The sequence below is a fragment of the Sphaeramia orbicularis genome, chromosome 11, assembly GCF_902148855.1.
Source record: "Sphaeramia orbicularis chromosome 11, fSphaOr1.1, whole genome shotgun sequence".
Taxonomy (NCBI): domain Eukaryota; kingdom Metazoa; phylum Chordata; class Actinopteri; order Kurtiformes; family Apogonidae; genus Sphaeramia; species Sphaeramia orbicularis.
In genome coordinates, this window is record NC_043967.1 from 54998403 (window position 1) to 55014795 (window position 16393).

At 35.6% G+C, this 16393-nt stretch overlaps 1 protein-coding gene across 1 annotated transcript in view; it reads right to left on the reverse strand.

The window, feature by feature from the left end:
* The window catches only part of LOC115428200 (myb-like protein A), a 79135-nt gene extending 73549 nt beyond the window's left edge, over positions 1 to 5586 (reverse strand). The window contains exons 1-2 of the mRNA XM_030147039.1: positions 5282 to 5586; positions 123 to 206 (exon numbers count right to left, since the gene is read on the reverse strand). Coding sequence (XP_030002899.1) covers positions 123 to 206; positions 5282 to 5586 — 389 coding nt within the window. The remainder of the gene's footprint in view (positions 1 to 122; positions 207 to 5281) is intronic.
* Positions 5587 to 16393: the final 10807 nt, after the last annotated feature.

Below are 16393 nucleotides of genomic sequence, written 5' to 3' on the forward strand. Positions count from 1 at the left end.
ACAGGAATCATTTCATGCGTTTCGTCGTTTTCGGCTTCGCCTTCCGGATCCGCGCCGTCTCTCCCTCTTCCCGTCTCCAGGGAAACGGCTGCCACGACAACCGGGTTCCCTCCTTCCTCTACCTGCTCTGCCTCCGTTCATCCCACTTCCCCTCGTTCAGGTTACATAAACTCCCTCCGTCAGCCTCGCTCGCTGCCTGTCGCTCCCTGGAGGAAATCCTTCACTTATCAGCACAACTTGGAGAAGCTAAACTCACTTCAGCTCCCAGATTTCTCGCTCTGAATAATATCTGCTCTTTTAAAAACTCTGCGTATTTATGCTTCGATCAGCTGCACTGAGGTCAGGCCGCGGTGCTTATTCCCATCTCTTTAACAGTCGCTTTCAGAGCTGATCCAAATTCTGCTCATATTTTGTGCATTAGGCAAAAATATTTCATCAGTTTTCACACTGAAAACTCCAAACTTTTTACTCACGAATTGAGGAGAATAATACGAAGGTGTCAATTAGAGCCTGAGACTCAATTTAGTCATCATTAGTCTCTCACATTTCAGCCCAGTCAGCTTTTTTTTCTGTGATCAGTGGAGCCCATTATTTGCACTAAATACTAAAAAAAAAAATGTAGGTACCAAGTTTTTTAACTGCTGTTTTTATTCCTGTGTAAATTGTGTTAATATTTAAAATTAAATTAAAAGTTGAATTTTGCACATTTAACTAAAATAACGCTGGAAATCCTGAGTGTATTTGTGGAAACAGTGTCTAACAGTGGTTCATCAGACCTGATGTACTATAATTAGATTTGATGATAACACTTTATAATAAGTCCACATTATGAAGCATTAGTTAAGCATTAACAAATAGTGAATTCAACATTTATAAAGCATATGTCTGACATGAATACTCATTAGTATATGGTTTATAAGCACAGTTATAAAGGTTTTACTCATCATTAATAAGCTCATCTACAGTGTGCTTAATGACTGTATTTTCATACTTTATAAATGATGGATTCAGCATTTAAACATTTAGTATTGCATCACTTACAAACCAGTTCTGATGTGCATTTCTGCTCACACATACACTGTTCAGACATGTACTAATGGTGAGTGAATATATTCGTGGGTATTTTATACAAACTCACATTTATTTTCCAATAGATGTCCTATAAACACTTATTAATACAGGAAGTCATTATTTCAGGTAGTTCTAAAGCACTTCCTACTCATGAATTCAGTCTATGGTGTGAGCTCATCTAAAGTGTGCACTATCTATGACATCTAAAGTGTTTACAAATGAGATTTAAAGGTTGGTGATGTCTAAAGACTCACAAAAGTCTGAGTTATTCTAACAAAGGAAAGACACAGCACATAAGATTATCAAACAAACTGAATGACTGAATGATGAATGATTATGATTATGAATGATGAGTAAAACCTTTATAACTGGGCTTATAAACCATATACTAATGAGTATTCATGTCAGAAATATGCTTTAGAAATAATGAATCCAGTCTTTGTTAATGCTTAACTAATGCTTCATAGTGTGGACTTATTATAAAGTGTTACCGATTTGATTTCTGTGTAAAATACATTCATCTGTCAAGAATTTGGGAACAATTTCATTCTTAAAGGTGACATATTTTCAGCTATTGCCGCAAAAATTACAAGTAAAAACATCTCTGTTAATGCACAACTCCATATTTACTTTTTAAATGTAGGACATTACATTTGGGTGTTTCGGATCTTCATTTTGTGCAAATGCAGCTCTGCAGATCTACTACTTTTACAGACACTGCTTCTCTTTCTGCCCTGGCTAGCTGTCTACATATTATATCTGACAAGGTTGAAACTTTAATTGTGACATTATTGTGAAAAAAATATTGTGGAATAAATGTATACCTTTCATGCAGTGTCTTGTGTTGAATTAATTGGAAAAACTGTGTAGTTTCAGAATATAGTAGTAGTAGTAGTAGTTTATTTCGAGCACAAAGAATCATCAGATAAAGAATCATACAACATGGTAAAACAAATAAGTAAATTAATTTTTTTGTGCTCGAAAAGGAGTGGGAAGATGTGTAACCTATTGACTCCCACCCCCCTTTTTACAAACTAATAATCAAACTAGATCCGCTGCCTTTGCTTTGTTAACACACATTTTCCTCTGTATATTTTTTACAATAACACAAAACATCCATAAAAACCATTCATATACACTTTTTTTAGTCACCTCATACACAATCAGATTTGCAGTAATCAACCGTTAGTTTTTAATATAAACTATAAAATACATATCCACCCAAAAATGTGTACGACTTGTCCTCGTGTGACTTTTTGCTTGATGTTTGCTGAAAAGTGGCCAAAAATTACCTTTTTTCAGTGACAAATAATTTGAAAACCCATATTAATCCTGTTGCTGCTTGTAAATGTTCATTGAACTTGCTTCCTTTGAACCTTAGAAGCAGAACTTATGCTCTGGCCTTTGAATGAGTATCAGTTTCAGTGATTTCAGTTCAAAGTCAGTGACGTCAGATCAGACAGTTCCTCAGAAGACGTCCTGGGACCATTGGTTTGGATTTTTGGGCTTCTAGGTAAGAACTGGACTTATAATTCTGTATGTAGAGTTGATATGATCATACATCTGTATGTATTATACACCATTCTCTTTCTTTTTCTGTTGTGAATAAAGCATTACCCAACAATTAAGTCTATTCTAAAATTAGATCAGTCAAATCATTACTTTTACTAACCCTACCCCCATCAGTTTTTAGTTTGTGAAAAAAATACATACCATTGTAAAAAAAAAAAAAAAAAACTTGCATTCACTCCATTTTCAATATCTAGCCTCCAAAATTTAATCAATTCTGCCCACCGACATGGGCTACAATTAGTTTATATTATTTAGGCTCATTTACTTTCCTAAAGTGAGATCAAATTTTTTTTTACAACCAAATTTTCATGTTGGTTTTTGAAACCGCCCACCTGTTTGTTCGATTTGGACTTGTTCTGTCAATGATGAAGCCAATTTAAGCAGAGATTTTGCATAAATGATTTCAGATTCAGATTCCTGAGAAAATTTGACCCTAAACTGATATATTTTCAGTCCATAACCAAGAACTTGAATTGTTGCCGTTAATGTCACTAAATGTAACACAAACCTTGAACCTTGACAGATATAAACATACATACATACAGGGTGGGGAAGCAAAATGTACAATATTTGAGGCAGGGATTGAAAGACAGTGTATGACCAATTAGTTTATTCAAAGTCATGAGAATTTATTTGCCACAAGAAAATGTACATAATAGAAAATGTTTTTATTCTATGTGTCCTCCTTCTTTCTCAATAACTGCCTTCACACACTTCCTGAAACTTGCGCAAGTGTTCCTCAAATATTGGGGTGACAACTTCTCCCATTCTTCTTTAATAGTATCTTCCAGACTTTCTGGTAATAGTTTTGCTCATAGTCATTCTCTTCTTTCCATTCTAAACAGTCTTTATGGACACTCCAACTATTTTTGAAATCTCCTTTGGTGTGACGAGTGCATTCAGCAAATCACACACTCTTTGACGTTTGCTTTCCTGATTACTCATATGGGCAAAAGTTTCTGAAAAGGTATGGATAATAGTGTTAGGTATGATTATGACATCAGTATATGTTTGGGTTCAACTGACGTAGTGTCTGCTGAGAAAAAAAACAACTAAATGTTCATTGTAAATTTTGCTTCCCCACCCTGTATATAACATTTATAGCTAAAATACAACTATCAATGAACTATACAAACCAGGAAAATTCAGAAAAAAAACACAAAAACCATGACAATACACACTAGTAGAACACTAATTCTAATTCTAATTCCGTTAGTTTTAATTCGTTTTTAGAGCAGGTTTGCTAGTTTTTATTTGTTTTGATTTTTTTTCTAAATGCTTAGTTTTAGTTTTAGTATTCATTTTAGTTTTTTTTTTATATGTTTTCTCTTCTTCTCTGTCGTCGTATTCAAATAAATCCCAGACAGGACTCTGCTGCTTTCTCCCAACTTTAGTCTGCATGTTTCCAGGTAGAGTTCGGACCAGAAGACGACTGGAAACCACAAGTGAACACAAGTGACAGACCCTTAAATATAATATGGTGCCGCTAGCTAAAATTGCTAGAGCGAAATAAATCACTTTCGTATCAATCCGACATTGGTGACGATGAAAACAAAGGGAATTTTATCATAATTTTTATAGTTTTAGTTAGTTTTGTAAACACACAATACAGTTTCAGTTAGTTATCGTTTTTTTCATTGAATTATAGTTTTTATTTATTCAGTTAACGAAAATGTTTTACAATTCTAGTTTTTCGTCATTTCGTTAGTTTTTGTTGGCGATAATAACTTTGTTCAGATGCCGTTTGAGTTTCGTCAATAACAGAAACGGTTTAGGGGTTACGCTCATATCTCGATTCTCTGATGTAGTAGAAATATGTAACTTTTGTCGATCTTTCCTCTGAAACTACTCTACACTTATTCATTCTTCAAATTTCTGGTCCAAATTTGAAAAACATATCATATCTAAAAGTAATAATAAGATAACTATAACATGCCCAAAATGTAATGACATAAAACATGACATTCACAATTTAGATTTGTTGTAAATGTGTTCATTTTATTTGGAAAATTTCATATACATAAAAAACAAATATACTAAAACACACCCACATTTTAAATCTTCCTACTGGAATTTGAAATCATATTAATCTTTAGAATTTATCTATAATTAAAAAAGCTCTAAACCTTGGCTACATATGAACAATTCTTTAACATTGTCTGAACTCTCTGTTACATTTATTTATTTATATGTGTCAGATTTGTTATTTTTATTTATTTATTATTTACTTTTTTATACTAGTATTCGTGTATTATGCTTTGTATCTTTAAATCTATGCATTATTTTCTTAAACTTATATGTTCAAATGCTTTTTCCCTTTGACATCTTGCTGTTTGATCAAATTTTTGTACTGTATACTCAATGTTTTCAATAAAGTTAAAAAAAAAAAAAAGCAAACAAAAAAACGCTTATTTGAATGACGATGTTTACGCAGATGTGTCAGCAGAGACGCGATCGTCCTCTAAGGGTTAAACTGTGATATTTAACGTCTGAACGTGACAATAAAATGATTCTGTTTCATGTCTAAAAGTGCCAGTGCAGGTCGTAGATCTGCGCTGCTGGTTTTAAAGCGAACACATCAGCTCCGGGACCATGTGATGTGATGCGATCTCCTCTGACACTAATAGAAGATAATCACCAAACTTTACTCCTCTTCTTCTTCTTCTTCTTCTTCTTCTTCTTCTTCGTGTTCGTATGCTGCAGAGCTTTTCCAGGACAAACACCGACTCCTCTCGCACAAAACGATTTTTCAGACGCCGTTTCCAGGCACATTCTGACGTTATGAGACCTCAACGATGTCTGCCGACGACCTGCCGTGGACCCCGTTTTGGCGCTTTTAGCTGATGAAATGGACCGCGAACAGAAGAGCGGAGGCCACTCTTCTGTCTTCAGGAGGTGTTTCACGTCACTGAGTCCGTCCTCCTGCTTCTTCTTCTCTTCCATCTTTCTGCTCCACTCGCTCTCATATGCTCTCAGATATAAATCCTTTCCATCTCCCCCGTTTTTTTTCCCACTTTTTTCCTTCTTCACATGAGCGCTTTGCGGCCGCAGTAATAATATCATCCTGCTGCAGAACCACTCGGACCTTGTGTTTTATCGCCTGAGCGAAGGATCTGTTGCAGTTTGATCCCAATCTATCAACCTGAGTGTTATTAAATCTGTGGCTGTTATCATAATGGGTCTAATCTTTATAAGACGAAATAAACACAAAGTGCACGTATTAAACCTTAACCCTGCTTCTTTTCATCCAAATCAGCATCATTTCTCTTGTTCTTTCCCCTTCTTCTACCCCCACACCCCCATGTCAGGTCCGGCATCGAACTGTGGTTCAACTAAACTCATAATAAACAGCAGAATATCAAAGGGCGCTTCATATACTTTATGAAGTACCCTCAGCAAAGCAAAATATGTTCAGCACCAGAAGGAACCAGACTACCATTCTGCTGTTAGGACGCTGGACAAGACAAGTAGGAAAAAAAAAGTAGTGTGAGATACTCCCTGGTAAATGTCCAAATAAAAGAGGATACACAAGCAAAGGAGTCAGAAAATGGACAATGATGACTGGGAGGACAGTTGGTGTCGGCTGCTGCCTGTCAGCCAGCTGAGCCCGTAGAAGAAAAAAACCCCAAAACAAATCAGCATCAAAATGTATTGTTATCAATTGAGGTTTCAACCAATTACCTCCTCAGACCAGGAAGTAAAAATTTTGGGCTTTTTTACATTAAATAATTGTCTTGTTCGGAAACAGCGGATACATTTTTGTATTTTTTTATGAAGTGTCCTTTTGCGGTGGCGGTGTTTTTAACCTTAGGAGTCCACGGTCACGGCCCCATGACTCAATCACATGACATTTTCAACACGTCGTAGCATCGGAAGTGCATCACGTAGAACACAACTGGGGACAATTTCATTCAAACGTTCGGACTTGAACATTCTCCCACGTTTTATTTGATGTTGATAGAGCAAATACAACCAGAGACATGACGATTTGAACTCAGAGCAAGCAAACGTGAGCTAAAGTATGGAAATGAGGTGGGGGGGGGGGTTATACTTCTGACCATTTCTTTGTCATTTTTTTGTCCTTTTTCAAAATGGAAAAAAATGGCTGAAACTGCAGATTCTAACGCACAGACTGCATTAGCATTACAGGTACGGGTGAAGAGGACCCCCACTGAACTGGATGTGGAAACTGGGAGGACCAGGAGTGGGGGGGGGGTGCCTCTATTCTATTCTATTCTATTCTATATTTACTCTATTCTGCTGTATTTACTCTATTCTATTTACTCTATTCTATTGTATTCTATTGTATTCTATTTTACTGTATTCTGCTGTATTTTACTCTATTCTATTTACTCTATTCTATTGTATTCTACTGCACTGTATTGTATTGTATTCTGTTCTATTCATTCTATTTTACTCTATTCTATTGTATTTACTGCACTGTATTGTATTGTATCTGTTCTATTCTATTCTATTCTACTCTATTCGATTCTATTACTCTATCCAATTGCATTTACTCTATTCTATTGCATTTTTCTATTCTTTCTCATTCTATTCTATTTTACTCTATTCTATTGTATTCTACTGTATTGTATTCTATTCTATTCTATTTGCTCTATTGTATTCTATTCTATTCTATTCTATCTATAGTTTTACTCTATTCTGCTGTTTTACTCTATTCTATTCTATTCTATTCTATTCTATTCTATTCTATTCTATTCTATTCTATAAGTGTATGTCAGGACACGTACAGTGTCAGATGCAGCTTTTCTTTTTTTGCGCCTCGTCCACAGACATTCCGTTTTTCGTCCAGTTCCAGAACACCACACACCTTCACTGAACTTTCAGTCTCTTCAGCTCAACACGGTCGACCTTCGTAACTGAGCCTCAGGATGAAGGACTGCAGACGCTGGAATCCGGGAGCTTTGTGCTTCCTTCGAACGTTTACGGCGAGGCAAATTAACGGCGCGGAGAAAGCAATTTGCCGGAGAAGAGGTTGACAATTCATTATGTAAAGAAAAAAAGCTGCACAAATACCAGAACCAAAGAGAAAGAGGCTCTTTAATTCAACCTCTCTTTATAAGCAGTGAATCTGTAAGTCAGAGCACTTTATCAAAGCCTGAAACCAAATTAGACAGTGATATCAGCGACGGAGGCAGAAACAGCATCGGATAGCTTCTTCTCCAGGAGAATAAACTGACTTTCTTTATCTTCCCACTTGTTTTACTTGGTCTTACTTGAACCATGTGACACAGATATCTCTCTCGAGTGTTTCCCTTTAATTCGCCATCTCTCATCTTCGCTCGGCTTCGTCTTTCCTTTCCAGCTCTTGCATCACATCTTCGCTCTCCTCGCTCTCCTTCCTCATCTCTTTCATCTCTACCGGCTCATCCTGTCCATTTTAATCTTCTCGCAGTTTCTCCTCTCAGCTCCGTCTGCGATGCTCTGTTGTTTGTAATAAAAATGCCACTTCTGTCTGGGGAGGACGGCAGCCGGTGGAGAAGTTATTGTTTCCCTGTGAGTCTGAATGAACCAAAAAAAAAGAAAAAAAAAAAAAAAAAGCATTTTGATGCTATCTCGCCTACTTTTCCACTGTTTTTTTCCAGTTGAACTGAGGGTTTTTAGAGTAAATGAAGCGGACCAGAACAAAAATTGCTTCTGCTTCTCCATCAGCGGCGTCGTTTGAGCAGAACTCGATCAAACCGCCGCGTGGACGAGGCCCCAGAAGGTCGATTTTCAGGGCCGTGGTCACCATTTCAGAAATGCTGAGGTCATGATCTTCTTCCAAATTTCATCTTCTGCCAGCTCAAAGTTTGGGTTTTTATGACTTTGACATTAAGACTGGTCACTTGTTGCATTTTTATTCTGGTACTAAGTTCACGTCTCCATCCAACCGCATACATCTCCACAGATTTGACATGAAAGCGACTTTTGTTTCAGCTGAAGGACGGAAAAAAACCTGCATAAAACGTACACTCAGGTCGATAAAGAAGTTTGGACAGCGACCAAACTTCCAGAACTTTTCCTCTGTTCAACACCAGAGAGGATTTGACATGAACAGCTGTGAGTGAAGTGGTGACTTTAGGCTTTAATTCAAAGGGTTTAACAAAACTATTGCAGGGACCATTAAGGAACAAGGCTTACAACCCCTGAAATCCCCCCAGTCCTCTGTTCCCCCAAGCATTTGGAAAAAACACACCACCTGGTGTCAAAGCACGACATCATGTAAACTCAAGGTAGTGGCATGAAGAAAGAGAACTGTTAGACAGTGGATAGGAACTCAACATGGACCTGATAGTGGCAGAAAAACGGTCAGAGAACCCGTTTTTCCCACAAAACTCCACCTAGTGAATGAAAATGAGCCCATATGAGCTCTGGATGGTAGAACAACATGGACATTTGTATCAACATGAACCAAATTTGATCTCAATCGGCCTATTATTTCTAGATATATGTCCAAAAAACTGATTTTCAACTACAGCGCCCCCCGTTGGATGACTTACAATACTCATAGAAGCTGAAATCCATAGAGTTCTTCCACTTGTGGTCCACTATTGCCGCATTTCCACTATGTGGTACCGGCTCGACTCAACTCAACTCGACCTATTTGCATTTCCATTACGAAAAAAGACCTGGAATCTGGTACCCGGTACTAGTTTTTTGGTATCACCTCCGCCGAGGTTCCAGGACTGGGGACCAGATACTAAAATGTGACGTGTAAACACTGCAGACCACTGATTGGTCAGAGTCGTCTCTGTGACTCTGTTTTACAAAAAACAGATGTGGAAGTTGACAGTAAATATGTGGGTAGGTGAATCCACATGATGACAGCCTGTGAAACTACTCCATGGTTTGTCCAGGAGGTCCAGACGTAAAAATTCTGCATGAGCTTGATGAGACAACACACAACAAGTGAGTTTATCAGCGACTCTCAGAGCAGACGACACAGTAACGCACCGCTATGACGTCCAGGTACTGTAAAGTCTGCAGTATCCTGTAATGGAAACGGTCTCCAGGAATAGGACCTGGTACCCGAGTCGAGATAAGTACTTGTACTTGTACTCAGTCTGGAAAAAAGTGGTATCGGTGCATCTCTAATAAAAACAGATGACACCAGGCCCAGTTCCAGATAGTCATACTGTATATGAGGTGGCAGTCAGGAATGTTAAGGGGGCACATGCTGGTGATTAAAGTGGTGACTGGGGGGGGGGGTCCACACCATCCAACTGTACAAAGTGAAAGTGAAACTTAAGCCGCTTCACTAAATCCTCTATGTCTCCTGTTTGTAGTGCACCTCATTTTTCTTTTCCCTAGCTTTGGAAACTTTTATTTGAGGGGGCATGACGTTTGTTGCCCCCCTTCAAGGTTATTATCGTTAACGAAAACTAACAAAATGACGAAAACTAGAATTGTAAAAACATTTTTGTTAACTGAAATAAATAAAAACTATAATTAAAAGAAAAAACGATAACTGAAACTGTATTGTGCGTTTATAAAACAAATTAAAACGTATAAAAATTCTGGATAAAATTCCCGTCGTTTTCATCTTTGTCAAAGTCCGACTGATATAAAATCGATTTATTCCCTCAAGCTATTTTAGCTGCTGGCACCATGTGATATTTAACGGTCCGTCACTTGTCATTTGGTCGTCTTCTGGTCCCCACTCGACCTGGAAACATGGAGACTAAAGTTGGGAGAAAGCAGCAGAGTCCTGTCTGGGATTTATGTGAATATGACGACAGAGAAGAAGAGAAAAGATACAACAAAACAAAACTAAGCATTTAGAAAATAACGAAAACTAATAAAAACTAGTAAACCTGCCCTAAAAACAAATTAAAACGAATGGAAATAGAGGAAAAAAAGCCAAAACCAAATAAAATTAAACTATAATGAAAAATCCAAAACTATTAGAACCTCGCCCCCTCCCAGAACTACTCTTCTTAACTCTTGTGGTGAACAGAGGAAATATTACCACATATACATACGGACCTGAACGCATCTTCATCCTCATGTCCTGATGAGTAGCGTCACATAATAATCCCACTAAACAAACTTCCAGTGTTTGGAAAGTTTACTCTAACTTGCATCCAACTCCACCAAAAAAACACAAAGAGATTTCATCTAAATAACTCCAACAGTTGAGCAGGGAAAAAAAAAAAAAAACACACAACCCCGCGTACGAAAAGATGCTCGACCCCCGAAGGCGACCGCGAATCATCGATCAGCGTGAAAAGACACATCAAGAGGAGACGCGAACATAAAGAGCTGTCAGCCGAGCACGGCGTCGCATGGAGTCTGACTGCAGATCAATACATGCATTATGGATGTCTGCTGCAATATTTGTGTTTGACATTGACTGAGTTCACATTTGACGGAGGCGTCGGAGCACAGACGAGCCCGCGCTCCGAAAACCGAAAATACCAAGCTGTGAGAAGCTGCAGCCGGAACGAACCTGCCGACGAGGACGGGAAGGAACACCTTTAACGCAGACTGAAGAAGAATTTCACATAAAAAACAAATGGAGAATCAGCTCGAAATGATCCAGTATGTGGACAAAAGTATGTGGACACGTTGGATTCAGGGTTTGTTTTCTAACAGGGCCCTGGGATACAAAAAATAAGGACGAATGTCAGAATAGAGTTTTATATGATGGGATACACATCATTACATTGGTTAGTTTGGGTTAAATCTGTATATTTGCTTCTAAAATGCCTCAGAGATGATTTGTACTGAATTGCTCTCAACACTGATTTAGTTCAACTTTAAATTTCACTTTAACTTTAAGGAAATGTTAATTTAAAAAAAAAAAAAAAAAATTATATCTTAAATCCTCATGAACAGGACATCTTACAGCGGTAACATGATGTGTCCCAATATTATGTTGTTCATATTTTATGTTTGTGTTGCTCATTTTTGTTCATTTTGATATGTATTTTGTTGTTTTTTTGCTTATTTTGTTCATTTTTAGGCATATATAGTCTATATATATATATATATTTGTGTGTGTGTGTGTGTATATATATATATATATATATATATATATATATATACACATACATATACATATATGCGCTTATATTTAATTTAATTTATTTATTTTTTTTCATTTTGGTGCTTTTATGTTCATTTTTTTATCCTTGTGTTGTTCATTTTTATTAATTTTGTTGCTTATTCTGTAGCTGTAGACATGATGTGTCCCAATACTTTTGTCCATATACTTTAGAAACATCAATATTTCCTTAAAGTTTAAAGGGATTTTTAATTTTTTTTTAATCCATGACTATGATTTTAAATGTTCTTCTAAATTTCTGAAACATTTTTCCTGCTCTGACTGTAAATAAAAATTTTCAACCACACCTAATCTACGTTCTTTTTCATGTGTGTATTTTACTCATTATGACTGTCCTTTCTTCATTTTGAGGTTTTTTTTTTTTTTGTTCATTTTTTATGCTTATGTTGCTCATTCTTGTTCATTTAGATGCATAGTTTGTTTTTTATGCTTATTTTATTCATTTTGATGCTTTTTTGATCATTTTTTACGCTTGTGTTGCTCAATTTGATTAATTTTGTTGCTTATTCTGTTCATTTCACAGATTTTTTTTCTTTTACTAACCATCTACTTTCTTTTTCGTGTGTGTATTTTGCTCATGATTGTCTTTTCTTCATTTTTGTTCATTTGATGTTTTTTTTTAATTCATATTTTATGCTTGTGTTGCTCATGTTTGTTCCTTTTGATGCATATTTGGTTTTTTATGCTTGTTTTGTTCATTTTGGGGCTTTTTTTATTCATTTTTTATGCTTGGGTTTTTCAAATAATAGTTTTCTACCACAACTATCTACTTTATTTTTTTGTGTGTATTTCACTCATTATGACTGTCTTTTCTTCATTTTGGTTCATTTTGATGTTTATGTTTTGTTGCCTGTGTTGATCATTTTTTATTTATTTTGTAGCTAATTCTGTTCATTTTACTGATTTTTTTTTTGTAAACCATCTACTTTCTTCACATCTCACTGAGGAAGAAAAACCTCCCATTAAACTTTAAGGAAATACTGATGTTTCTTAACTATATGGACAAAAGTATTGGGACACATCCTGTTAATGATGATTTTAGATAAAAACATCAATATTTCCTTAAAGTTTAATGGGAGGTTTTTCTTCCTCAGTGAGATGTGAAGAAAGTAGATGGTTAGAAAAAAAGAATCTGTAAAATGAACAGAACTGACAACAAAATCAATAAAAACGAACAACACAGGCATCAAAAAGAACAAAATAAGTCTCAAAATGAAGAAAAATGAAGAAAAGACAATCATAATGAGAAAAATACACAAACAGACAAAACAAAGTAGATGGTAAGTTGTGTAGAAAATTATTATTTACAGACAGAGCAGGAAAAATATTTTGGAGATTTAGAGGAAGAACATTTAAAATCATCGTCATGGATAAAAAAATAAACAAACAAACAAAAACCTAAATCTATGCTGAGAGAACTTCAGTAAAAATCATCTCTAAGGCATTTTAGAAGCAAAGATAACAATTTAAACCAAACCAACCAATGCAATATTTATCCCATCATATAAAACTATTTAATATTTGTTATTAGTGTTTTGTGTCCCAGACCCCTGTTAGAAAACAAACACCTGAATTCAAAGTGTCCACATACTTTTGTCCATGTAGTGGATCATTGTATTGTTATTGTGTTGATTCAGTCTGAACTGGCCTATTTTACAAGTTAAATCCCAGAAACACAAAGAGCAGCCAACAACTGACCTTCCACCTCCAATACTGGAGCATTAATATTCCTCTGCGGCGTCTTTAGGAGGCGTTAGAGGAATTTAAATACAACAACAGGTCGTTTCTTGTACAGAAATGCCAAAGGTGAGCACATATTTCACTTATTTTTGAGTTTATTTAACATCAGAAATGGATAACCGGTTTCTGTGCTCATAAATGTTCACAAATCTGTCCTTTTCGAACTTTATTTTAATGAATAATGAGCGTTTTTATTGATTTTGCAGCTTAGATATAGCAGATGTGCACAAGCTTCATATTTAGGTGTTAAAGTCAGACGCTGTTTAACGGAGAGTCTGTGTTGTTTCTGCTGTCGGATTTATTTATTTAACCCTCGTGGTGGTCTTTTCTCTAAACAAACCCTCCAGTTTTATCCACAGAATGAAGTCCAACAGAAACAATGGTCTGTCTGAGACTTTGGAGTCCATTTTACACTGAAATATTCTGGAAAATGAAGGTTGTGTGGACCAAGGTTCTAATAGTTTTGGATTTTTCATTCTAGTTTAGTTTATTTAGTTTTATTTAACCTTTATTTAACCAGGAAGAGGTTAAATAAAAATAAATAAAACTAAACTATAATGAAAAATCCAAAACTATTAGAACCTTGGTCCACACACATCATTGTCTTTATTATATTTTAATTTTCCCAAATCACTATGTTATTGGTCATTGTTACATTATTGGCTGCAGTTATTACATTGTGAAAGATTTTTTTCATTATTATGGCAATAATATAAAAATGTATTATATCATTGGCAAAATGTTATGATGTTATTGTCTATAATTTAAATGCACAAAATTATAACATTTTTGGCACCAGTTAGTACGTTTTCAAAGTTTATTTTTATTATTATTATTTTTTTAATGCTAGGCTAATAGCGTAATAAGGTACCACATAACTGGCAAGTTACTATGTTACTGACTTTATTACAGTTAAATGGACAAAGTTACAGTGTTACTGGTCATTGTTACATTGTTGGCTGCAGTTATTACATTGTGAAAGGTTTTTTTTATTACTATGCAAATAATATAAAAACATATTACATCACTGGCAAAATTTACGACGTCATTGTCTTTATTATAATTTAAATGGACAAAATGCTAAAAATTTTTGGCTGCATTTAGAACATTTTCAAAGGTTTTTTTTAAATGCAAGGCCATAAAGTAATAAGGTACCAGATTATTGGCAAAATGTTACATTATCTTTATTGTCTTTATTTTATTTTAAATGTCCAAAATTATTCCATGTTTGGCTGCATTTAGTACATTTTCAAAGTTTTTTTTTTTTTTTTTTAATGCTAGGCCAATACCGTAATAAGGTACCACATCATTGACAAGTTACTGCGTTATTGGCAGGTATTACATGAAAAATGGACAAAACAATTCTGTTATCGGCTGTATTCCATTATTACATCATCGGTTACTACAAGCTTCGATCCCAGACACGAGACCAGACCTGATCCCCCTGAGAGTCCGGTTGGAGGCCACGTGGACTCTCTGGGTCCGACTGGGATCAGGTTCAGACTGTGGATCCAGACGCCTCCCTCACACCTCCACCACCGTCACGATCAATAACTCCAGAGTGTCAGGTATCAGACGCCCACAATGCATCACTTCATGACCATCGATCTGCGGCCAAAGCCTCGGTTTTCCCGGCGTTCCTTCACCCCCCCCCCTCCTCCCCTACTCCTCCTCCCCCGCAGATCGACCAGGTATTATTCTCTCATATTCATCTCCGGGGGCGACGGCTGTGTTTGAAGGGAGAGTCCAGCCTCTGTCTGTAAATACTATCGACCCAGTCAGTCTGAGACCGCCAGAGTCTGACCCGGGTCCAGGAGAACAGGACCAGGCTTTTCACAACATTTAGGCCAAATACAACGAATGAATAAAAACAGCAACAAATCACGAACCCACTGAGAGTTAATGTTACGATAGGAGACGCTTTCATGTTGTTGAACTGTTTCATGGTTTTATCCTTTTCTAATAAAATTTTTAGACTTTTGTCTGGTTTTCATATTTTAAATCTTTTGTGTCATATTTATTTTGTCTTGTTGCATCTTTTGCAACATTTGTATTTGTTGTTTTGTTGCATCTTAATGTCACTTTCGTGTGTTGCATCTTTTACTAAGTTGTTTTGTTGCATTTTTTCATGTTTTGCATCTTTTACAGTTTCATCTTAATACATTTTTTTTTACATCATGTTCATCTTGTTACATTTTATATATATATATATATATATATATATATATATATTATTATTTTTTTTTTTTTTTTTTTTTTTAACATATTTTACGTTTTATCTGGTTTTCATATGTTGAATCTTTTGTGTCATTTTCATCTTATGTGTTTTGCTTCTGTTTTGTCTGTTGCATTTTACAACATTTGCATTTGATTATTTTTTTGCGTCATTATCATTTTCATTGTGTTCCATCTTTTACTACGTTGTTTTGTTATATCTTTTCTGGTTTTGCATCTTTCACTTTTTTTTTACGTCATGTTCATCTTGTCACCTTTATATATAGTGTGTGTATATATATATTATATATATATATATATATATATACACACATACATATATATGGTTTTCATATTTTGAATCTTTTGTGTCATTTTCATCTTTTGTCTTGTTGCATCTTTTACAACATTTGTATTTGGTTATTTTCTTAAATCTTTATTTTTGTTGTGTTCCATCTTTTACTACGTTGTTTTGTTGCATCTTTTCATGTTTTGCTTCTTTTACAGTTCATCTTATTACATTTTTAAAGGTGTGATCCAGAGCTGCTTTAGTAAATAAGTAAAGTTTTACCTCCGCCAAGGAGGTTATGTTTTTGCCAGGGTTTGTTGTTTGTTTGTTTGTCTGTCTGTTTGTCTGTCCGTTAGTGTGCAACATAACTCAAAAAGTTATGGACAGATTTTGATGAAATTTCAGGGTTGTTGGAAATGGGATAAGGAAGAAATGAT